Raw genomic sequence first — 24,323 nt, 5'->3', positions numbered from 1 at the left:
CCCTACCTAAACAATGACATGTTCTCCAGCTCCTGTAACAATTCACCCAAGGAAGAAGATGAGAAGAACTTGGAGAGAAAGAAGACCCCAGAAACTTTAATTTAAATGAGTGAAAGAGGAAAAGAATGGATCACTTCCTGAGCCCCCAGATCAGATCCATTCACCCTGCTGTACACCACTACACACTCAAGTCCAACAGTCTACTGCTAGCCCTCCACAAAGATACTCAGAGTTTCTTATCTGTGTAATTACTTACTTAATCTTTATCTTTCCCATTAAACCCCCTGAAGTTGTCAGTCTTGTTCCCTGTGGCATTCTCAGAGGTAGCTTGGGGTCTGATTCGCAGTAAACATTTAGCATTGTGGAATAAATGAGTGTAAAATCGTATCATGTTTGTACATTCATCAGCATACTTTACAGTGCATAGCTGGTTGACTGTGTGTATGACACCCAGGTGGTGAAAAAGGTTAAATTACTGATAACTTAAATTACTTAAATAAGTGAGCTTCAATTACTAATAATTAATCAATATATTGATGTTGGAGAAGGTCATCAAGAGGATGTACTCACTGCTTGACCCTTGAGTTGGATCTGGGCAATCAGAGACTCTTCCTCCTTCCTCTCTCTTTGGAATATGTCTTGCCCACTGTTCCCACAGCAGGAACTGGTTTCAAGGATGCAGCCCTGAGAAACTATGTGTTGTTGAGGCCTCCTTAATGTGACTAAACCCCACTGAGGCCTCTCTATAAACTTTTAACATTCTGGCAGGCTGGTGTGGAGATTTATTTGTTTTGTGGCTGCCCAAGACAAGACTCCTGTAAGTTTTTAGGCTGAAAGCTTCCACCCACCAACCTGAGGCGATATGCTCATTTCTTAGGTCTATCCTTAACCCCCACATAGGGAGGCCATTTTGAGAACCAACAATTGGTGAGCCAGCATGGAGACCAAAGAAATAGGCTTTGGGGAAGAAGCATCTATAAGGGAGATCCCAAGTTGACCATCAGCTTCGATGTGGAGTGGGGGGTGGGTAGCCCAAGTGTTAGATGCTTGTGGACCACCATAAGTAAAGACATGCCCCCAAAAAGCTGACTGCTTGGACGTGTGTGGAGTGAAATCATACGGTACGTGTTGTTCTCTGACTGACTTGTTTGTCTTACGTACTCTTTAGCTCCATTCATGTTTTTACAAATGCCAAGATTTCATTCTTTTTTATGGATGAGTAATATTCCATTGTATTTATACACCACCCATTCTTTTTCCATTCATCAGTCTATGGACATTTGAGCTCTTTCCATACTCTAGTGGTTGTAGACAACATTGTTATAAATATCAGGATGCATGTATTCCTTTGAATTGGTACTTTTCTATTCTTTGGGTAAATGCCTAGTAGTGTAATTCCTGCAAAAGAGGGTAGTTCTATTTTTAACTTTTTGAGGAAACTCCATACTATTTTCCAAAGTGGGTGAACCAGTTTTCATTCCCACCAACAGTGCAAGAGGGTTCTATCAGTACATTCTATCTCTAGGTTAGCATAATCACACCAGGGCTGAGAGGAAACACGGACTGGGAGCGGTAAGCCTACTGCCCCTCAAAGAGTTGTAACCATCGAATAGCACAAATTGCCTGGGAGCATAAGGAGAGGGGGAGCTATCCAAGAATTACACTGAGTGGGTATTTCACACCCTGCACATAACACTTTCAACAGCTCAATATGGCCAGTAAAAAAGCCAGATAACTCATGGCAGGTCACCATGGGTTACTGTGGCTTGAATAAGGAGGTTTCCCCTCATCTGTGAAGCTGTGTCCAAAATTGTCACCTTATTGTGTCATCTTAATTGCCTTGTCCATGATCCTAGGAGAGTACTCTGTTGTATTGAACTTAGCAATTTTTTTTTTTTCCCAGTATATCACTGAGTATGGCCTCTGAGTCATAGGATCAATGTGCCTTCACAAAAGAAAGGCAATAATGGATTTTTCAAAACTCCCCCAAGTCTACTTGCACAGGCCCACGGTATGTCATGGAATGGTAGCCAAGACCTTTCCTTGTTCTCTTTCCTTATATTAGTGAAATGGGCCCAGTGTTGATGTAAAGATTTGCCTCTATTGTGGAAGGCTTTGCAGACTGTACTAGAGCATCTACGAGGGAGAAGATGTGTCGTCAACCACAGAAAATTTAAGGCCCAGGCATTGCTGCAAAGATTTTAGGATTTTTTTGCTTCAGTAAAATAGCTGCAAGCCAGAAATCCTGAAAGGCGTGCACCGCCTGAAACGGAACACACCCCTGAAAGAGGGGAGACGCTGAGGGTCCTGGTCTGGCATATCCTTCCCCCAGTCCTTGCCATGCCTGACGGCACAGCTTCCGGCCAGCAGGGATGGTTGCCCAACCAGGTCAAATTCCTAAAGCTCCAGCCTCGCTATCCAAGGGTCAGGGAAACTTTATATCTTTTTTTTGGTAGAAGGGGAATACCTTCCCAGACAAGTTTCCACTATCTGTCTTCTAGACTTTACACTTTTGTTACATCTTATCGTATAAACAGAAGTTCTTACTAAATTTACCCAGCTAGACTTAAATGATAGACAATAAAACCTAGGTTTAGCTAATACTGAAATGTCCGTAAGAGAAAAGCTATCCTCCAAAACAGAATGAGGTTGGACATTACTCCTGCCTTGGAAGGAGGCATCTGTGCCATTTTCCAAATAGAATGTTGTGGGTTCACATATGTGATGAGTCTGTTAATTTGTCATATTTGTTAAAATACATGAAGACTCAAGGGAATGCCTTGTTTGACCTGACCCTCAGCCTACAGGGCTTAATATATCAACGGTTCAGATCATGGGGTCTTGGTTAAAAAAAAAAAAAGTTACTTATTTTGGAAATCATTATCTTTACATGTGTTTTCTCTTGCATGTGCCTATATTATCACTGTGGTATCTGCCTCCAGTGCAGCCATATAGCCACCAAACCAGCTAACTCCATGCTAAACCAACAAAAACTCTCTTGCTGACTGTTCAGGGCACAGCACAGAAAAGGGAAGCATAAGATTGTAAGAGCCAGTCAGGAGGAGTGGAGTGCTGGGGAAGAGTCATTGACAGAATGTGACCCCTGGTTTGCCCTTGAGCTGGACCTGAGCTGTTGGAGGTCTTCCCCGCCCTTGCTACTCCACAGAAAGTATGCTCTGCCCACTGTTCCCGGAGGGGGATCTGGTTTCAGGGATGCAGTCCTGAGAGAGCAGTATGTTACTGAGACCATCTGGACAGTTAAGGCTTCTACGTAAACTTTTAAGTTTGTGAAGGGCCAGTGTGGAGGTTTACCCATCCTGAGGCCACCCAAGACAAGCCAAGACAACCCTTGTATGTAGGTTCTTGTCTATTATCTGGAGTGGTCTGTCTGCCTGTTTTTTGTGTCTATCCTTGTTTTCCATACACAGGGCCAGTTTGGGATCTCACCGAAAGAATTCTCAAGGTTGCCACCCAACAACTGAAAATAAAAAGTATTCGTAAGTTATGGTTACTCCCCCAGCAAAATGGTCTTTCTTAATTTTACCAAAAATCATTGATAAGGGATTGAAGTATTTCTGTTATTTTACTGCTCTAATAATGTTTCCCAATTAAACCTTAACTTAACCTAAGAAATAAAAACAGATAGTGATTAAAATGTTGCGGATGAGAGTATATAGAAGAGAAATGAGACCAAAAGTTGAGAAGATTAATACAAGACTCTGATAAGAGATGCAAAGTGCGTTCTCACCTCCCTCTTGTTATAAGAGGTGTTTCTTTGCTTTGCTTATCCTATCATAAATTCACTGGATATTCTTATAACAGGTAATGTGAATCAAGAAAATACATGCAGAGTCATAGACTACACAATGGGAGGGAACCTTTATACTGTCTGTGTACTTGTCAGTAATAACCATCTAATTCAAGGCTGTAAGATGTAATTTATTCAAAGATACAGAGATATTTTGCAAAGTCACCATAATTTTAAAAATGATCTACAGATCCTTTTGGTAACACTGATTTTTTTGTTTTTAGTTAGAGATTTTACTTCTAAAGAGATCACTGGATGACGAAAGAAGTGGGACAATGCTGTCAATAGACATGCTTTATAAAAGTGTACGTATATTTGAAATATATTTGTTCTCTTACCTAAGCTTAGATTGATATACACACAAACACTGAAACTATCACAGATATGTATGCAAATATACTCTTTGGTAGTAAGATACACATTGAACATAGTATTTCTTCATATTTTACTTCACCTCCTATTTTCCCATTTAATGATATTGAAGGAAATTTAATATCATTACCATATAATTACCATATCACTACCATATCATTATTTAATATCATACCATATATACCATCCTGTGTTCCCATTTAATATTAAATGATATTTAATGTCATTACCACACATACAATAGCTATATATTATATAATAATCTAATAATAAAAATATAGTATAATGTTAACTAGTTCATTAATTATATGCAACAAACTTCCTCAGTTAAACTATTTAAAAGGGCTACTTTTTTTTTTAAATCAAAGAGTAGATCTATATAATGGAACAGAAAGCAAATCAAGTGATTTGGAAATAACCTATTATGTTACTATACCAAATTTTTTCTTTTTTCTGAAAATGGTTTATATAATCCGGTGATGTTATTTTCCTTATAAGTAATAAGAATGACTCGTATAAAATAGAATGTTTATCCTAAGGGTCATGAATGGACTTTGGAGGGGTTTTTAACTTCTGACACGACATTCAAAAATATTGTGGTGTAAACTCACGAGTTATTTTTCTGGAAGAAGAACCTTATTTTCTAACAACTTATCAGTTATGTGATTGTCTAAAATGTAAGTACCAATAACATACAGAAAAGGATCTACAAGTCCATGGTGGAAATAGGTAGTGAAATTAATGAGATTTCAGAAGACTTTTGTACATAGCTGTCATCTTAATACTAAAGTGCAAAAAATAATGAATTTGAGATTCATTTCATCTGTGAACTAACATTATTTAGACTTTCATGTGTTTAAAATTCATGATGGGAGGCCTGGGTGGCTCAGTGGGTTAAGCCTCTGCCTTTGGCTCAGGTATGATCTCTGTGTCCTGGGATCGAGCCCCGCATCGGGCTCTCTGCCTAGCAGGGAGCCTGCTTCCTCCTCTCTCTCTGCCTGCCTCTCTGCCTGCTTGTGATCTCTGTCTGTCAAATAAATAAATAAAATCTTTAAAGTCATGATGAATGATTTTAAGATCAGGAATCTATGATTGAAATAACTTTAGGTATGTCTATAGAAGTCATATTTTAAAATGGCTGAAATGATTGATTGCCACCTCATGTGCACAATTTCAGAGATATCAAAATGACAAATCAACTGGCTTAAATTGTCTTAAATCTTCTTTGACAGAAAGTGGAGTGAAAATAAATAACATTTAAAAATTGAACTGAAATCTTAGATGTTATATGGAAATGACCTATCTCTCCAGATAGATAACCAAATGTTTCTCAAATGTGTGTTTTCATGAAATGTAACTTTCTACAAAACGGTAATGCTTTAATATGTTTACATATAAAACAAATATATGCTGTGTGCCAAGATGAGGACATTTTGTTGCAAGCCAATAGAAGCACAGCATCTCACCCTGGACCTTTCAATCAGATGACACTGGCAAGACAATATTTTATTGGAGAAATAGAACTTGTTAGAGAAATAGGTTATTGTTATGGAATGTAAGTTTATTAATGCTGTAAATTTATCTTCACATATGTCATGTAAGATGCATTAGTACCCATTAGATGCAGGTATCAGCTAAACATTAATGGAACTATTGTTGAATCTTTTCACCACAATATCCTCTGGGTCGTGTGCACATGGCCTCTGAACAGAGCTTTCTTCTAAATGGCCGACCATGCTAAGTGATACGCAATTAAGAAATGTGCTATTCCACTGCATTAAAGCACAAGCCAAATGCAAGTTATTAGCATCCATTTCCAGTACGACTTGGCAAGTGAGAGAAGGCGGGCGACAAGGAAGTGATCACTTACCTTACAATAACAGTTTAAAGACTAAGACTTGCCATCCACGTGGTCTGGCTAGAGAAGCTTTCTACCAGTGCTTCGTAGTTATCGTGACCACTCAGAAAGTAAGCTCATTGGTAAGGAGCGTTGAATCTTAGGTTAGAAAACACTGAATAAATCTTTAGCATCAATTTCCGGTCCTCTAACATAGAAATAAAAAATACTATGTTGTACTGGTAATGGGAATTATTTAAATGGTTTTGTAAGGAGCAAGTGCCGTGGAGATATTATTAACCTTAGTACTAATACACAATTAAACAGTTGACCTACATAAACTATATTTGGTCATGAAATTAACATTGGCTTTTCCCACATACACCAACGACATTGTTTCCTCATCTATTCATGGCATCGTATATCACAAATATATTAAAGACGTGAAAGTCAGTTACAAAACTCTTAGGAAAAACATTAAAAACCTCTAAATTATTATGTCTGATTTACTCAAGGAAAAATCACAGATTAAACTTTCATAACAATGATGGATTTATGAAGAAAACCATTATTTTCTGCTTTAGACAAAATGAGTTAGTTGTTTAAAGTACATAAATCCTATCTTATAAAATTTCCTAGTTTTCTGGAATTAGTGGGTTTAGTCCACATATAAAAATGGAAAATCTCATTTATAAGATGATTTACAGTATGCTTAACCAACAGTTCCAAATATTTACATTTTCTTTTATCTACCTTGCTCTTCAGTTAGGAGCAATTTCTCAAAGCAGAATGCTGGGGGCTGAGATGTCACCAGTCATTGTCAGGGTTTCTGACTCAGACTTTAGCAGCAAAGACCAAACCAAATAAACTGCCTCTGTTTTATAAACACTTCAGCCATGATACCTGTCCTATTACTGAGAGCCTTGCAGATTACAGATCTCATTTAATCCACATATGGCAACTGTCAAGTTATATAGATTAAAAGGGTATAAAGAGAATCAGTGAGATGAGGCTTCACATGGCTTCAAGGGTCAGAGCCAGAATTTGAAATCAGATTCCAACTCAAATTCTGAGTCCTAGCCATTACCCTAAAGCAGCTTATGTCATTGCTAATCCCTAGACAATTGGCTATACAAGGGGAAAAGGTGCCATTTTTAAAGATTCTGTAACTCAAACAAAGGAAGATTTAGCTTTATGAGAGGAAAGAGCTAATTCACTCTGTCTACACTGGTGTAGCATGTTAAACACTGTCCTTTGTATGTCTCAGAGATGCAACTATCTTTGTATGATATAATTAAACTTCCTTGGAAAGAGTTCAAGACCAACCCACATTACCTTGAATTTTAAAACATGGCAACTGACATTACATTAAATTTCAGCATTATGTGATATGACAGCAAATGGAAGGAAACTAGAAAAATATTGTACCTGTAACACTTCTGTGCAAGGATATCAGAATTAAATTTGAAAGGTATTTCTAATATTTCCAATATTATTCTCAGGTTAGATACATTCCTCATTGAGAGTAGTTGAGACTACAAAATGTGAAGCTTTGTTTTGTTAGCTACGTCAGTATTTCCCTTTAGAAACATAGCTGTGTTGTCAGTATGTCCCTTAGTCTCTTTATTGGGGACGTGGGAGAGATAGCCTTATTGAAAAGACAGTATATCATATAACACTGCTGCATTAATGCTTATTTGAAAGTAAAATAAGTTAAATGTCCATAAACAAGGTCCTGAATAAATTATGAGACAACCAACATGAAATTCTACCAAGCCACATGACGTAGATCTCCTTGTGTTTATTAAGTGGCTAAAGCAAGAAATAGCACAGCGTATATGGTTGCAAAACCATTCGCAAATCAATAGGATACATATCTGTATTGATATGTGTGTATATCCTTTCGACTCTTCTCATGTATCTCTATGTCTATCTCTCTCTGTATCTAACCATCCACCCATGGCAGATCAATGTGTTCTGCACATTCTTAACTATGTCTGTCTATATTTTATCTATGAGAGATAGAGGAAAATATGCGTGGACAAATCTAGAAGGATTGTAAAAGACTAGTGGGAGCCATTACCTTTACATAATGAGAAGACCTGGGAGCTACGATGCCTGGATGACTCTGTATAATCTGCTCATGGGGGGAATTATCATGTGTCGAGGTACGCATGCACACAAACACATATGCAGATACATGTGTGTATTATATGTGCACACACACACACACACACACACACGGTACGTGTGCTAGAGCGAGGCCCCCAAGCACCACCGGTTGCCTACCTTCCTCTTTCTTTCTATACCTATCACTTGAAAACCTCAAATTTCACATCAAGTAACTGTTATTTATTTCATGGTCTGATGAATTGAAGGGAAATACAAAGTTGGTTAAAAAATAAAAATAAATAAATAAATGCAAACAAACAAACAAACAAACAAAAACAAAACAAAACAAAAAACAACAGAAAACAAACCACAGAGGCGCGCTGTGCCCAGAGTCAAGCACTGCCCCCGGCGGGGTGAGAGGAGCAGTGACCTCGCAGGGACCCGAGCAGTGACCTCGCAGGGACCCGCCGTCCATTGCGGAGGCACTCCTGGGCCTGCTCAAAACATCGCCTACTTAATGCTGACTTTTTTCCCCCAAATAAGTTCTGCCTTTTAAAGGCAGCTTCCTGCGAACTTCCAGGTCATTCCAAAGGGACGCCCCCGCCTTCCCTGGCGCCGCGTGGACGCGCCCACCGGCCCCCGCAGGGCGCGGACGCCCCCCGCCCCGGCCGCGCCCCTGCGGACCGCCGGCTGTGCGCGCCGCCGCCCCGCGCCCGAGAACCCACCGCCCCGACGGCGCCCTGAGCTGAAATTCGGCGTCGTGTGATGATGGTGACGCGCGGACAGTCCGACTCGCGCACGGAAGTCGGGGTTTACACAGCCGGGCAGGAGGGCCGCTCTCGACCCCGCGCCGCCCGCAGCCCCCCGGCCAGCCCCGCGGCGGAGCCCCGTCCCGCAGCCAAACCCCTGCGGCGCAGCGCGGGGCCGAGGCCGGGGTCGGGGCCGCGCGGGGTCGGGGCCGCGGCCGGGGTCGGGGCCGCGGCCGGGGTCGGGGCCGCGCGGGGTCGGGGCCGCGGCCAGGGTCGGGGTCGGGGCCGCGCGGGGTCGGGGCCGCGGCCGGGGTCGGGGCCGCGCGGGGTCGGGGCCGCGCGGGGTCGGGGCCGCGCGGGGTCGGGGCCGCGGCCGGGGTCGGGGCCGCGCGGGGCGGCGCCCTCTAGCGGGCGAGGGCCGCCCTCGCCGTCGCCGCGGGGTCCGGGCCCCTCGCGCAGTCAGACCCGCAGGCGACCCGACCTCTGGGCCGCCAGCGTCCGCTCCGGGGTCCGGCGCCCCCGAGGACGTGCGCAGGCTCCAGACTGACCTGAGCTTCCGGGGGGCGCCGTGGCCGCTGGGCAGGAGGTCGTGAGGTCGAGCTGGTGGGCGCTTCTCGAACACGCCAACCTGTGGCGGTGTGTGCCAGGCGTGCCCCGGTCTCGGCGAGCACACGGGGCTGCGTGCGCACGGTGCACGGTGGCGCAGGGAACACTGAGGGAACGCATTTCGTTCTTTAAACCAAATTTCTTTCCCTTTTATTGGTAGTTCTGAATGCCTTTTTTTTTTTTTTAATTTTTCACCCATGGAATCAAAAAGGGCCTAAATGTTTGATTGCAAGTGGAAAAATAGGAGACAGAAATCAGGTCCTGGCATTTTTTTTCCATTTTATTTGTGCGTGAATTTTTAATATAAATGTGGGGACATGAAGCATCAATGCAAGTTAAAATGTTCCAGTGAACAAGTCTCAGCACTTCAACTTTGTAACAATTATAAATAAGGCTGATAAATTTTTCTGGACAATGCCAGCATTTCGATTTTTTTTTTAAACAAATAAATTCCTTATTCACAACAGTGAAAGAAAAAAGGAAGGAATGAAGGAAGGAAGGAAAGAAGGAGAAAGAAGAAAATGGGAGAACTTATATAAACTACAAAATAAACTATTTTATAGTTATTAAATAATGTGCCATTATCAGATGTACTAAAACTTTAAAATATCCACAACATCACACTGATACATAGATAATGGTCATCAGACATCTAATGCAGCTAAATGCAATTTAGAAACACATATCTGAGATGGAGATATTTGGGTTGCCGAAAAACTGCAGTGAAAAAGAATAATTGAAATAGCTAAAGTAAAGTAAAAAAAAAAAAAAAAAAAAGATGCTGCTGCCCCAGAAAGATGAAATGAATGTCTGCCTTAACTCTGGATGGCTTTCTATTTATAGACGTGAGTCCTTCCTGTAACTTGTCTTCTTCCTCCTGTAGAGCTCCACACCTGATTCTCCATTTTCGAACAACAGGTTAACTTTCTTGTTACTCAAGTAATAAAAATAACTCTGGACAAGAGAAAACTGAGACTCGGAGAAGCTAAGTAACCTGCCCACGGACACCCAGCTCCTAAGCATCAGGGCAAGGCTTCCAACTCAGGCAGGTGCTCTTGCCCTGCCCTATGGCCTTACCGTGATGTCATATCAGAAGCTCTAATAATAGCCAGTAAGTGGCTAAGTGTCCAGATTTACACTGCAAAGCAAAGAGAGAAGTATAGAAGTGTAAAAAAGTCAATTAAACTCTCTTTAAAATCTTGCGAGATTGTCTATTTAAGCACCTTTAGCATGTTCAACAATGTAAAATACAGCTTTTCAGAAAGTCCTGTTGTTAGACTAAATATGCATCTGACCTGTGTTACAATCACTGCTATCTAAGGTAAACCTCAGGGAAAATATGAAAGACTGTAACTGTTTATAATGTTTACAGTGAGAGGGAGACTTGTATCAGAAGAGCTGCAGAGTATTTACCCTACTGTGAGCTGCTTTTGCTGCTGTTTGTATGAAACAGAAGTCAGAGAAAAGGACCAGCCTTATCACACAATTTTTTTTAAAGCCTCATTCCTTTAAACTATTGTTACTAATGGTGTAATAAATGAAAATCCATCGCCATACTTTACTGCAGTGTTCTCTTGCTAAAAGGGATTCCATGATCAAATAATATTGGAAAACCTGAGTTCAATAAAGTTAAATAGGTGTTTAGTTTTATTTGATGCTGTTTTGGTTTGATTTTACTGCAGGGCTCCTCAGAGCCTTTAATATGCAAATGTGCATTGTGAAGCTAAACAGAGTTTATATGAAGCGTTTCCCAAATTTATATTATGACAGAAGCCTCTCCACTCAGTTTTTTTTCCTTCTTCTTTTTGGAGGTGTCCGGGGAAGAGGAAGAAACACTTGGGTTTTAGAGGTGTCAAACAGTAGAGAGTCTCAGTTCCTAAGAGACAGTTTGTCACACACAAGGTGGGCAAAAAACAAACAACAACAACAAAAAACAAAGCAAAAAGAAAACCCAAACCAAAAAACCAGAGAAACAAACAAAAAAATTAAAACAAAGAGGGACTTGAAAAGCAGCTTCATTCCAAACCGATTCAAACTTCTGGCTCTAACTGCAAAAATAAAGTTTCATAATGACTTGAAGAAAACTCTTAGGTCTAAGATAAGGCTTAATTATCTTTAAATATCTTAATTATAATTAAATAGTGATTGGAAACTGTCTGAATTTGTAAATAAAAAGACATCAGATTGTACTGAGATGCCTACTGCCTTATATATCTAGTTTTTAAAAATAATATTCTTTCCCCAAACTATTGGCAAACTAGTGGCAAACATTAACTGCTGCATATTGCTTTGGTTAAATATCTTAATCAGATAATGTCTTTTGTAAGATGTTTATTTTAAAGTTTTACATGAAAAACAATTACCCTTTTACTTGCTGAAACTTGAATATTTGGATAATGAGGAAACACCCACTCATTTACTTTCCCCATGGCAGTGGCTATCAACCAAAGCTACACATGACAGTCATCATGAAGCTTTTAAAAATCCAGTGCTTTCCACCTCACCCTCAGAGGGACTCAAAACCTTGGAGCAAAGACTCTGCATCAGTATTTTTTAATCCCCCAGGTGATTATAATGTACAGTCATGCCTTAATAGGAAATAAACTATTTTTCTAGCACTGAAATTATAAATCTACACATAAACTATCATGAAGGCACCAGAATCAATAAGGCATAGGAACTTACATTATAAAATGATTTCTTTAAATCATGGCTTTTTATTTACGCATCATTAAATAATTACCATGAAGGGTAGAAAATTTACTTTCAGTTAAAAATGATAAAAAATCAACCTGAAATGAAGACGAATTCTTGGAAATATTACCAATAGCATTTGATCTACAAATTAAACACTTGATGTACCAATATATTTGTTACTGATAAAATAATATGTACTTTTTATAATAATACATGGGGCGCCTGTGTGGCTCAGTTGGTTGAGCAACTGCCTTCGGCTCAGGTCATGATCCTGGACTTCCAGGATCGAGTCCCGCATCGGGCTCCCAGCTCCCCGGGGAGTCTGCTTCTCCCTTTGACCTTCTCCTCTCTCATGCTCTCTCTCACTCATTCTCCCTCAAATAAATAAATAAAATCTTAAAAAAATAAATTAAAAAATAATAATAATACATAATATAAATAATAAATAAATAAAATGTAAATGATAAATGAAAGCTCATGAAATAATTATTTGTGTCTATATATCTTAGGTAGGCTAGAAATTAAGAGATAAAATATTGAGGTTTTGGATTAGATATTAAAATGATACTGTATTTCATTATTAGTAATCAATATTGTGCACTTTAATGTCACACATATATAACTTGTGTATACTCAGTTATTTTTATTATATATTTGTTATAATAATTATAATTATTTATAAATAACTATGTGCATACATATTCATGTATTCATTCATTCATTTATGTTGGGATTCACCCCAAAGCCATTATCATTAAATCATGTTTCTCCCTTAATCTTCAGAAGAACCCTTGGAGGTAGATATTACTCTTGCCTCTATTCTACAAATGAGGAAATTGCCCATGGTCACAAAGCTAGTAAGTCAGATATAATAGAAGCTTACTACATATTTGGTAATTATATGCGTAGAGAAATTCAATAATTTATGGTAGATATAGAGATAGACGTGTATAATAACTCATCTACAAGCTTAGTATAAGCCTTTATCATTTTTTTTTAAGTGATTTGTAAACCCACCATGGTGCTCAAGCACATGAACTCATGACCTGGGGACTGAGTCTCATGCTCTACTGGCTGAGACAGCCAGGCACCTCCCACCACCACTTTTATTTAGTGTAAACACTTATCTTGTCTTAGAAACTACTCTGCCAAAAGTCCTGCGGAAACTGGGCAAGAATCCAGATATCCTTTCATTTGTCATAGAAGTAGAGTAAGTACCTTAGTTCTTAAATAAGGATGAATATTAAATTACAGATTCCATGGTCCAAACCCAAATTTTCTGAATTAGCATCCCTGACAGTGAGACCAGAATTTGTCCATCTTTTAAAAAGCTTCTTAAGTAATTCATATCAATTAATTCATAAGAATTGCAAGTATGGAAACCACTGGATCTCATTGCTCACGGTTGAGATTTAACGTTTAGGGCTTACTGGTACTCCACAGAAAAGGCAAAGCTGAGTCCCAAGCTGTGCCACTGACTAGGTTTGACCCATTGGGCAAGTAAGTCCCTTGATGTTTTAAAAGCTATATGTCTTGTCTCTAAAATGGAGCTAAGGACTTTCTTGTCTCATAAGAGTTTTGTGGGGACTAAAAATGTGTTTTCCCCCGCATGATACTAACACTTTAAGAAGCACACTATATCGCTTACCATTATTAAAATACCAGAAAGTAGGAGACAGTAGGAGATAGAGTTTTGAAGGGCAGCACCTTATTATCTCAGGTTCATTTATTTATCTTAAATTATTCCTGTTCTAAATTAACCTTTTTTTCCTTCTCCCAACTGCACCTCCATTAAAGATCTGAGTTATATCACTATTCTTAACAATGACTTTTCCATGTAGAGGGGAAAAAATGTTTTTAAAAAGTTCTATGGAGAGAATTTCTGTGCTGTTTCTGTTTAAAAATATGACAACTTGACTCTACACCCTTTGAGTTGATTCTAGACTGTGTATGCCAGAAATAAACTGCTTTAACTCGGGAATATTGAAAGTAAATATTCTGTACTCTTTTAAAATAAGAAATTTTGCAAATGCATGAGACCATTGGATAATATAGATAGTATTCATAAAATGCACAATGCAAAGTGCAATTTGTAGACTGGGTTTTAGACTCAGTTCTAATAAGTAAACTGATTTGACCCTGTTGGGGGGAAAGTTGAAGCGTGAATCCAATCACTAGTCCAAACTTCATTGCCATAAAATGTAATTCCTGTCTATTTCTGCTGTACTAATGATGAGGCTAAATAATGTACATATTTTTATTTACGTGTTCAGTGATACTACGCTCTGCTCAGTGAGTGATGTTCTTCTGCCACTTGGTGGTGCTTGCCAGTTTCAGAATTTGTTTCTTGGTGGCACTGTAACACTAAATACAAAGCAAGCTGAACATAATCACAGCATTCCTATTGGAACGGCTTTGCTTGAAACTGTTTAATAATTTAAAGAACCTCTGTGGAAGTAACTGCATTTGTTAACCAGTCACAACCAGTAATTAACTCCTTTAGAGTTTTAAGTTACTTTGGGCAAAATGTCTTAGGAAGAGTACATATTATTAGAAAGCATGCCAAAAATTTACTTAGCAGGGAATTCAATAACAGTTCTACTCTGCTAAGAGGTTCTGTAAAATCCTACTTACATAGCCAAGTGCTGAAATCCTAGCAGGTCCTGTCTCATTACCATAATTACTGGTAAACACTTTTAAGGACTTTGCCTTTAGTTTCAAGCATGACTTCTTCTCCTAAGCCTGACTGTAGCACACCAGCCTTGCTATGGAAACTGGCATGTTCTCCCTCTGAACCGGGCGTTATTAAGTCTCGCTCTCCCCTAAGCGTGTTTACGTGGCCGCCTCTGCTGCAAGGGTGCAGGGAAAGGCATCTGGGATCCCTTGTTTCTGCAACATCGGCCGGCAGCTCCATCTGAAAGGCATTCCGTTTCCTTAAAGAATTTAGCTGCGCTGTCTAGAAGCCGATTTTTTGATGCCTCCAACGTCTGGTCTAATTGATCTGTTTTAATGGAGTCTTTGTCGGTGAGGGGCGAGATGCCACCGACTAGAATGCTGGGATCTGCGGCTTAATTGCCGGGAGCGAGAGACACTGAGGTTCAGAAATCTTTGGAAGTGGGCGGGGGTTGGGGGTAATCTTGGGGCGGAGGCGGAGATGTAAGATAAAGGGCTGGGTTTCGCACAGGAAAAAAGATGAGATTTCTTTGAGGCTCTGAGGTGCTGCACGATCCCGTCTCTCAAGGGAGAAGTTAAAAAGCAAGGAAGTGGGAGGAGGTTGGAGGTTAAAGTACTTAGAAGGAGAGCTCGGGCGCGATTTGTTTTTCTGACGGTGCCTGCGGAGGACCGAGAGTCCCGGCCTCCCCAGTGCACCGGCGCCGCTTTTAAGTGAGGGGGGCTGGACGCTGATGGTCTGTGAGCCTCCGCCGGACAGGCGACCAGGACAGCAGGGAAGGCCAGATTTAAAAAGAGAGAAGCAGAGATGAGGACTCTTGAAATAGAGAAAGGAAGGGGGGGGGGAGGAAGAAGGGAAGCCGAGGAGGGAAAGAGGCTGGGACGAGGGACAGAGGCTTCCACGGAGGGCGCTGCGGGAAGGGAGAAAACACATCTGGACCCCCGAGCCATCACACGGAAAATTCTCCCGTGTCGGTCATCCAAAGCACTGTGCCCGCAGGAGCCCCCCGGGGCAGCACAGAAAGACGCCCCCCTCCACCCGCGTCCCGGGGAGCTCCTGGACCAGCCGCTGGCGCCTAAAGCCGCCGTTGGGCGAGCGGGTGCCCGGCGGCGTGGGGGGCGCGGCGGCGGCGGGCGGGTCCCTGCACGCCGGGGCTCCGCGACCGCGGGGGGGGAGACGAGCGCGCCGGGCGACAGGCTCCCGCCGAGTCGCCCCGCTCGCCCCCGCAGGTCGCCGCAGACCCGGCGGACGGGGCCGCACGCGCCCGGGGCCGCCCCCCACGCCGCCGCAGCGGGCCGAGCGCCTCGGAAGCCGCCTCCCGGGGACGCGCCCGCCACGCGCCGGGGCCGGGGCCAGGAGCCCTCCCGCCGCTCGGGCCGCGCGTCCGGACCGCGTCCGACCTCCGACGCGCCGGCCCGACCCCGGCAGCCGCGCGCCGCTTCCCGGCCGCGGAGGAGCGCGAGGAGGGCAGCCCCGGACCTTCGGCTCTCGCGGCGCGGGAGCTGCGGGGCCGCGCGGGGAGGCCAGAGAGCGGGCGCGAAGCCGGGCGGAGTCGGTCCGCGAGCGGCCCCGGGGCGCGGGCTCCCGGCGGAGCCGCTTCCAGGCCGGCCGGGGCTGCCCCGTCACCGCCGCCCGCGCCCCCGGGTCTGGGCCCCTGCGGAGCGCTCCGGGGCTCCCGCCGCGACAGTCCCAGCTCGAGCCCGGCTCCGGGCGGCGTGTCCGGCGCGCAGGCGACCCCGCTCCAGGGGGACCCCCCTGCCGCCGCCCCTGCACCCGCCGCCCTCCCGGCTCCGGCGCGGAGACGCCCCCGGCCCCGGCGGACGCGCGAGGCCCCGAAGAGGGAGCTGGCTCGGGGCCCCGGCCGGGACGCAGGGCTCGGTGGGGGCGTCCCCGGCCGCGGCGTGGGAGGGCCGCGGGCGTGCAAGGGTGTGGGGTCGCGCCCTCGGAAGCCCGCGCTCGCCCCCCGAGCCAGGCCCGCGCAGCTCCGCTCCGGCAGCGCCCGGCCCGCGAGCCCATCTGTGGCGCCCGCCGCCGCCTCCCCGCGCCTCCGCGCCGACCCCGCCCTCCCGGGACCTGCATCCCGCTCGGCCAATCAGCGCGCGCCTGCCTCCTCCCACGTGACCTCGGGCGGGCTGAGGACCTGCTGCTTCCCCAACGCCAGAGGGATGCGGGCGGCAGAGCGCGAGCGGCGGCGGCGGGGCTGGGGGGCGCCCTGACTCTGCCTCCGGCCGGCCTGCGCGGACCCCGCTCCTCTGCCCCCGGACTCGCTGTCCCCGTGCTCCGCGGCTCCCGGAGCCCCGCCCTATGGCCGCGGCCCCCCGAGGGTCCGGCGCGGCCGCTCGGACGACCCTGCGGCTCCCGGGGCTGGGCCGGGTCCCTGGATGTTTCTGAAACTCCCGCGATCATGCGCGGGTCTGGCCGCCGCGTCCCCGTCCGCTGCCCCTGCCGCCGCCGCCGCCCGTGCCGCCGCGGTCCGCGGGATGCCCAGTAGCCCGCCGGCCGGCCCCCGCGACCGCGCGCCCCTCGGAAGCCGCTGGCCACTGCGGAGCCGCGCGAACTAGCCATGGTGCTGTGGGAGTCCCCGCGGCCGTGCGGCGGCTGGACGCTGTGCGAGGGCTTCTGCTGGCTGCTGCTGCTGCCCGTGCTGCTGCTGCTCGCGGCCCGCCCGGCCCGGCTCGCGGCGTTCCCTACCTCCCTGAGCGACTGCCAGACGCCCACCGGCTGGAACTGCTCCGGTAAGCGCGAGCCCCGCCGCGGGCCCCCGGCCCCCGGCCCCCGGCCCCCGGCCCCCGGCCCCCGGCCCAGCGGCGCGGGCGCGTGTCCGGCGCGGACCCGCCTGCCCCCGTGCGCGCCCTCGGCCCCGGCCTCCCGCCGCCCAAGCCCCCGGGACGCCCGACCTCCGCCCGAGGGGGCGCGGGAGCCGGCCAGGCCGCGGAGCGAGCGGGGCCGCGGCGCTGGGGGCGCGGAGAGGGCAGGGGCGCGGACCCCTGCACCCGCGCCCCGGGAGCTGCGGGCATTTTGGGAAATACCAAACGGGGCGGTTCTGTGGATCATCGGAAGGAGCCCCGGTCCGGGGGCAAAGACGAAGCCGAACCTTCCCCATCCTTGAAGGAGAAAGTCTCGCTCGAACCAGCGAGAAACAACTTTATGAGAAAGAACGAGCGAGAAAGCAATAAATCAAATAGTGACTGCGGGGGAGACGGATTCCGGCGCAAGTGCCGGGAGGCGCCCTGGTCTCGCGTCCGAGAGCAGGTCACACGGATTCTCCGGGAGCTTGGGTTTCCAGAGATGCATCTCTCCCTCTCCCTCTCTCCTTCCCTCGGAGACTCCCTCCTCCCTCTCCTCCTCTCGCACAGCCTCCCAGTCCACTGGCTGCAAAAGACGGCGTTTCTGCAGCCCAGAGATGCTTCTCTCGGGCCTCCCTAAGCTCCTAGATGGGGAAGGGAAGTTGAGAAAAGATGCGTTCGTCGGTCTTCAGGCCTGGGTGTGCATAACCGAGCCAGGCGGGCTCGTGCGCAGGCGGGCGGAACCGACTCCATTTCTGGGCAGGCTTCTTTGGACTGGGTCAGGCGCGCCTCTTGCTCGCCGGGGTCCCTGCAGAGTCTGAGCCGGGGAGCTTGGCAGACTTGCCTATGCTGAAGCCTCCTAATTAAGGCCGGCCGGGGGAAGGGAGATGCTGGACCCTGGGCTGGCTTCGCATCTCAGTATGACAGCCCAGAGTATACCCTGGCGGGATCGTGGGGTGATTTCAGTGGCATTTAAAATTGCGATCGCATGCCTGGGTATTGTCCCCTAGGTCTGCTCTGTTCTAGTTTTAGAAGTGTGCATGTAATTTTTCATCTTCTGTAAATATAATTCTGCTGCAGTTAAATCGGGCTCTGAATAAAGTGGCTTCCAGGGATGTATGTGAGCTGAAGTGTGTATAACTTACTTTGGAGAGGTGGGAATGACCAACTGTAACTCAGAGGAGGAAGGAACCTGTAGCCCTGGGTTGTTGCTGATGGAAATTCCACGAGTAGATTTTTATGCATCATTGCAGTTTGTGCTTTTTAAAGACTGGTTGAGATTTCTAACCTTATTAGATCTGGGTCAATAGATTGCCTTTGTTCTGTTTCAGGCAATTTCTAAATTTGGTATTTTTATAAAATTTAACATATTTACGTGGACTTGTTCATGGTTCGTGGGTGCATATATGTTATTTTTGAAAAGCTGAGTTCCGCTTTACAGGTGTCTAATCACTTTTTAGGTGCTTTATCGTAGGCATATTAAACAACCTGCAAAATGACTTGTTTGAAATGGTCACAGCTTTGTAGTCCAGCCTGACCAGTTTGCTTCATCCCAAGGATCACATCGTGTTAGGAAATAACTTAAATGTGAAATTGAGGTTGGCAATTAAGAAATTTATTATCAGCCAGATAGCTTAAGGAGATCTGCAGAAACTAAAGAGAATAAACTTGTTTTCCAAGCAGATTTTCAAGAACCTGGCACACCCCTCCACCCGTGTTAACTTAAAGGTGATCAATCTTCATTTGCGCCAGACAGACCATCACAGAAAACACTGTGCCTGTTTATCTTTATTATTGGGGCTTTGTTTCCTCTTTGTCTGGAGAAATTCCAAATAAAGGGTTGTTCCAGACCTTAAAGCGAAAGAATGAGTAAGAATGGAGAAATGGTCAAAGGACACCCAGAGAGCATCACCAGCTCTTTTCTAAACGTGGAGTTTGGGGCTCATAAACTATAGTCTACTTAATAAGAAAAAATAAGGAAGCTAGGAAGCAAGTGTTAAGCCCTTATTCACTGCTGCCAGTATTAACCCTGGTCAAAATAAAATAACAATAGAAAAAAAAAGAATATTAAAAGAGAACTGACTAGAAAAGGCTTGTCAAAAAAAGAAATGAATATTGATCACTGAACAGATCTTGGAGGTTATCAGCAAAGAATGACCTTGCAGTACAGCCGTGGTTATTGGAATTAAAATTTTTAGAGCAATTCTTTTAAAGCTTCAAGATAGTGTTTTCTTTTTTCCTTTTTCTTTTTTTGCTGAAGTCTATAACATTTTTTAATGACTGGAGCATTCTCTTTAAATTTGAGGTTATGATGACAGAGAAAATGATCTCTTCCTCTGTGACACCAACACCTGTAAATTTGATGGGGAATGTTTAAGAATTGGAGACACTGTGACTTGCGTCTGTCAGTTCAAGGTAAGAAGTCTGATTTCTGCATCTCCTTATTCATTAACGAGACTGCAAAGGAGGGATCTCCCTTTACAACCCATCACCTGGCAATTTATAGCTATGCAAGCTAAGAGGAAAGCTGGCACCAAGCAAAAGTGCTGTACTGCCAAGAGAGCCAATGGATGTCAAAAAGACATAGCTTTTTGGAGAAATGTGTATGCCAGAGTTACAAATGCCAGTGGAGGTGAAAGCTGCAGGTTGTTCTTTTGGTGTGTCAGAGGCAAATTACGTGTATGTGTCCCGCGAAGCACACATTTTACAAGTCAGCTGCTGGGGTTAATAGCCAAATAATCAATGGGTAGAAGTGTGGATTCATACTTTTGTTCTTTTTGATTGAGGCTATTTTTTTTTTTAATCATATTGCTCTGCTTTAATGGCTTTGGGTTCTGTTATCCAGGCAAGCTGGTTAACTATTTAAATAAACTCCTTATTAAGATGAATTAAAAAAAAAAAGATGAATTCAAAACTGCTGTGCTAGGTTTTGAAATCATGGAGCTTATTGTTATATGTCGACTTTTCATGGGTACCACATTCAATTACAGATGAATCTCCCAGGAATCCAAAAAAGTGCAAATAGCTGAAAGTCATTTCATAAATGTTAGAAAAATGTGCTGTTGCATGTTAGGAAAATAAAAAAAAAATTTTTTAAAGAGAGGGACATCACAGCACTGGTATCATCAAAACTAGGTTATGAGTATTTACTGAAGATAAAACTCCTCATGCCATTATTATAGTCATCATCTAACAAATGCTCTATACCATGTAAATTATATACCTTCTTTTCTCTCAAAATGTTTATACAAGCATGCATACTACCATAGGTGTTGTACTAATGTTTTATATTCACCTTTGAGTGCTGTTGGACGTTTTATTTTTTTAAATATTTTTCTTTATTTATTTGACAGAGAGGGAGAGAGAGGGAGAGAGCAAGCACAAGCAGGGGGAATGGCAGACAGGGGAGAAGCGGGCTCCCCACTGAGCAAGGAGCCCGATGTAGGGCTGGATCCCAGAACTCTGAGATCATGACCTGAGCCAAAGACAGCCGCTTAACCGACTGAGTCACCCAGGAGCCCCTGATTTTTTTTAAGTACACATGAAATCCAACACAAGATTCAACCAGGAAATATGTATATGGAAAACTTTTCCAAGGTTGTAAGCAAAACTAAAAAAAAAAAGACAAAAAGAAAAAAGGACGGAACATATGAAAACATTAAACTCAAATTCAGATCGAAACAGTTGCTATAGCAGGTAGCATTTACACTTGTTGATGAGATGAGATATTTTAAATTGAATTCGACCTCCCAGTGAGAGAGATAAGGGAATTCATATTTAAATATAGTTTGGGGGCACCTGGGTGGCTCAGTGGGTTAAGCCTCTGCCTTCAGCTCAGGTCATGATCTCAGGGTCCTGGGATCAGCCCCACATCATGCTCTGTGCTCGGCGGGGGGCCTGCTTCCTCCTCTCTCTCTGTCTGCCTCTTTGCCTGTGATCTCTGTCTGTCAAATAATTAAATAAAATATTAAAAAAATAATAATAAATATAGTTTGAATTGTTTGTAGATAAGCTCAAAGCTGCTTGGACGTTATTCTTTCTAAGAAATAAAACAACAGATATTTGCAAAGTGCACCACCTCCTGGTAGGTGAATATTGACGTGACCATGCTACAGTCCTTTGGACCATACGATAGTGTTAGAAACATATTTGTGCACGTTTAATATGTGTGTGACACCAACCACTATAGTCTCTAGCCACACCGCACAATGTAATCATGTTCTCTCAATGAACTGCATGGGAGAGAGGGAGCGTGAAAGCTCTCCAATTCCTACTTTCCCCAAATGTTAACTCAAGAGAAAATACAGGTATAAATTATTAATTAAAGGCCCAAAGGATCTTGTGGATTTTCTCCCCTTTCAGTCTGTGACTCCCATAAATTTGTCTTACTTTCATAACTAAGGGTAGACATAAGAAGTGAATTCATCAACAGTATAAAATGAACCAAAAATAATGTTCTTCAGATGGAAAGCCATAATTCTAAGATTTCAACGAGAGGAAAATAACAGAGTTCACAAAATTCTAAATGGATGCCTGCTACTCAAAGGGACGTATATTTGTTCAGTTTTCAGGTTCCACAAAGAATTCTGGTAAAACTTCTACCAACAAAATATATTTGTGTTTTTCATGCTTTGTCAACCAGTTACATTTGTCACTAGTTAAATACTTTTTGAGTGGAGTAGATGGAGGAGTGGGCAATGAATGCAGGTTTGAATAAGAACCTAAAATGTCATTTTTTCCAAGTGCTTATAGCATTTAAATTTATTATGAGGTTACTCATGCCATTAGCTTGTGCTTTGTGATAGTTGTCAGTGTGTTAAGAGAAAATAAACATTTCCTTCCTGGAACATTTAAACTCTACAAGTACCAAGAATATAGAATGGCTGGATTAAGTTGAAGATCAAAGAAAATGTGCAAGTTGTACAAAGAATAATTAATAGGATGTTTTAGGCTAAGAGTATCTTGATTCAGTCCTTTCCAGGACATTCCAATGAGTTTGAGGTTGGTTGGTTGGTTGGTTGGTTGGTTGGTTTCCCTGTATCTGATGAAAAGGGAGATGTCCTGCTAATCTATTTTCCTATATACTATTCCAAACTAGCTGAGGTCATCTACTCTTTGTTTCTCCCGTGGTTACAGATACAATCACACCATTTAGGATGCAAACTATGGTCATTCTAGCTGAGAGATAAATTTCAAAGAGAAGTGTATGTATGTGATCTATAGTTTTCCAACTAGGAGCACTAAAGTGAGCATATATTTGCCTTCACTTCTCTTAGATGATGGAAAATAAAAATATTCTCCCCTTTATTTGTTACAACCTTGTGGGGCAATTATTTTCTCCTCCTTTTACAGATGAGAAAATTAAAACCCAAAAATATAAATAACTATCAGTAAATGGCGATGTTAAAGTAAGATCCTAGGTCCTTTGACACCAGATCTAATTTTCTCCTGATGCGTTTTACATCCAAATGAAAATATTGGTAACAGCAACAACAATACCAAGTTACTGTAGACGACTCAGTGTCAAAGACAGTACAGCAACTGATTTTTGGTGATGATATGAGTCCCAGAAATGGCGGAACCTGGTTCCTACCTGAATATCAGACAGCATGCTGGTCAATCTTATAAATCAGTTGTGGAGAGAAAAATTTAGAGACAACTAGATGGATGGATGGATGCATCGAAGGAAGGAAACAAGAAAGGAAGGAAGGTGCTTATGTAGTTATTCGTACATAGCATTGGTCCTACAATGACCAAATATCAGCTTGTAACTTAAAAATATGGTGAAGGCTTATGTTTTTTCGATATTATTTATTTTAAATATTGACTATTTGTATATAATAAGCATGCTTTAGATATTCAATTGTTCCACTTACTAGCACTGCATAACATTGCCCAGAACATAGTGGCTCAAGAATAATGAACAATTCCTTTGCTTGTGAGTCTACAATTGGACAGGCGTAATGGAAAGTCTCATCTCTGCTTCCTTTGGCATTAACTGAGAGAAGGAGAGAACTCAAAGGCTTGGTTCTGTACTCTTCTCAAGGCTCCCCCTCATATATCTGACTGTCAGCTGGACACCTTGGTCCTCATGTGGATCTCTCCGTCTGTGCTAGTCTGAGCTTCCTCACACCACAATGGCTGGGTGTCAAGGGCAAGCATCCAGAAAAAGAGAAGGGGTCAGAGAGAAACTCTGTCCTTTAATGACAGAGCCTGAGAAGTCACACAGAGTCATGTTCACCAGAGCCACAGGCTTGCCCATTCTTAAAGTCATATTTTCTTTCATTTAAAGAAATGTGGTTACAGAGAAGAAAAAAGTTACTTATGGAATGATCAAAGGATTGGAACATGTGCAGGTTTTTTTATCTTTTTCTTTTTTGGAAAAGAAACATACCATATCCTAAGCCATTATTCTTAAGCCTTTGACAACTGGGAATATAACAAGAATTCACTTAACATCTGTGGAGTACCTTCTACATGCCAGACTCTGGAAGGTGCCGACAGTCTACAAAATAGAAGTTATGCATAGCTTCTAGATGCTGAAATCTCAGCTAAAAGAAATCTTTATTAACCAAACAAGCAACAAATCACATAAAAAAACTTCTCACATACATTTTTTGTTCACTTGTAGTAAAATGAATTCCATACATCGTAGAGTGTCAAGTCATTGACTCTGCCCGCGTGA

At 43.8% G+C, this 24,323-nt stretch overlaps 1 protein-coding gene across 2 annotated transcripts in view; it reads left to right on the top strand.

Moving 5' to 3' along the window:
* Window positions 1–17,400: 17,400 nt before the first annotated feature.
* TMEFF2 (transmembrane protein with EGF like and two follistatin like domains 2) overlaps window positions 17,401–24,323 on the top strand; it is a 241,707-nt gene continuing 234,784 nt past the window's right edge. For both annotated transcript variants that reach the window (XM_045086530.1, XM_045086529.1), the window contains exons 1-2: window positions 17,401–17,587; window positions 19,944–20,053. In XM_045086530.1, coding sequence (XP_044942465.1) covers window positions 17,416–17,587; window positions 19,944–20,053 — 282 coding nt within the window. In that variant the 5' untranslated portion in view covers window positions 17,401–17,415. The remainder of the gene's footprint in view (window positions 17,588–19,943; window positions 20,054–24,323) is intronic.

This window comes from Mustela putorius, unplaced genomic scaffold (genome assembly GCF_011764305.1).
Source record: "Mustela putorius furo isolate JIRA1106 unplaced genomic scaffold, ASM1176430v1.1 tig00000992_pilon_pilon_pilon, whole genome shotgun sequence".
NCBI lineage: Eukaryota > Metazoa > Chordata > Mammalia > Carnivora > Mustelidae > Mustela > Mustela putorius.
This window is presented reverse-complemented; position numbering and strand designations above follow the sequence as displayed.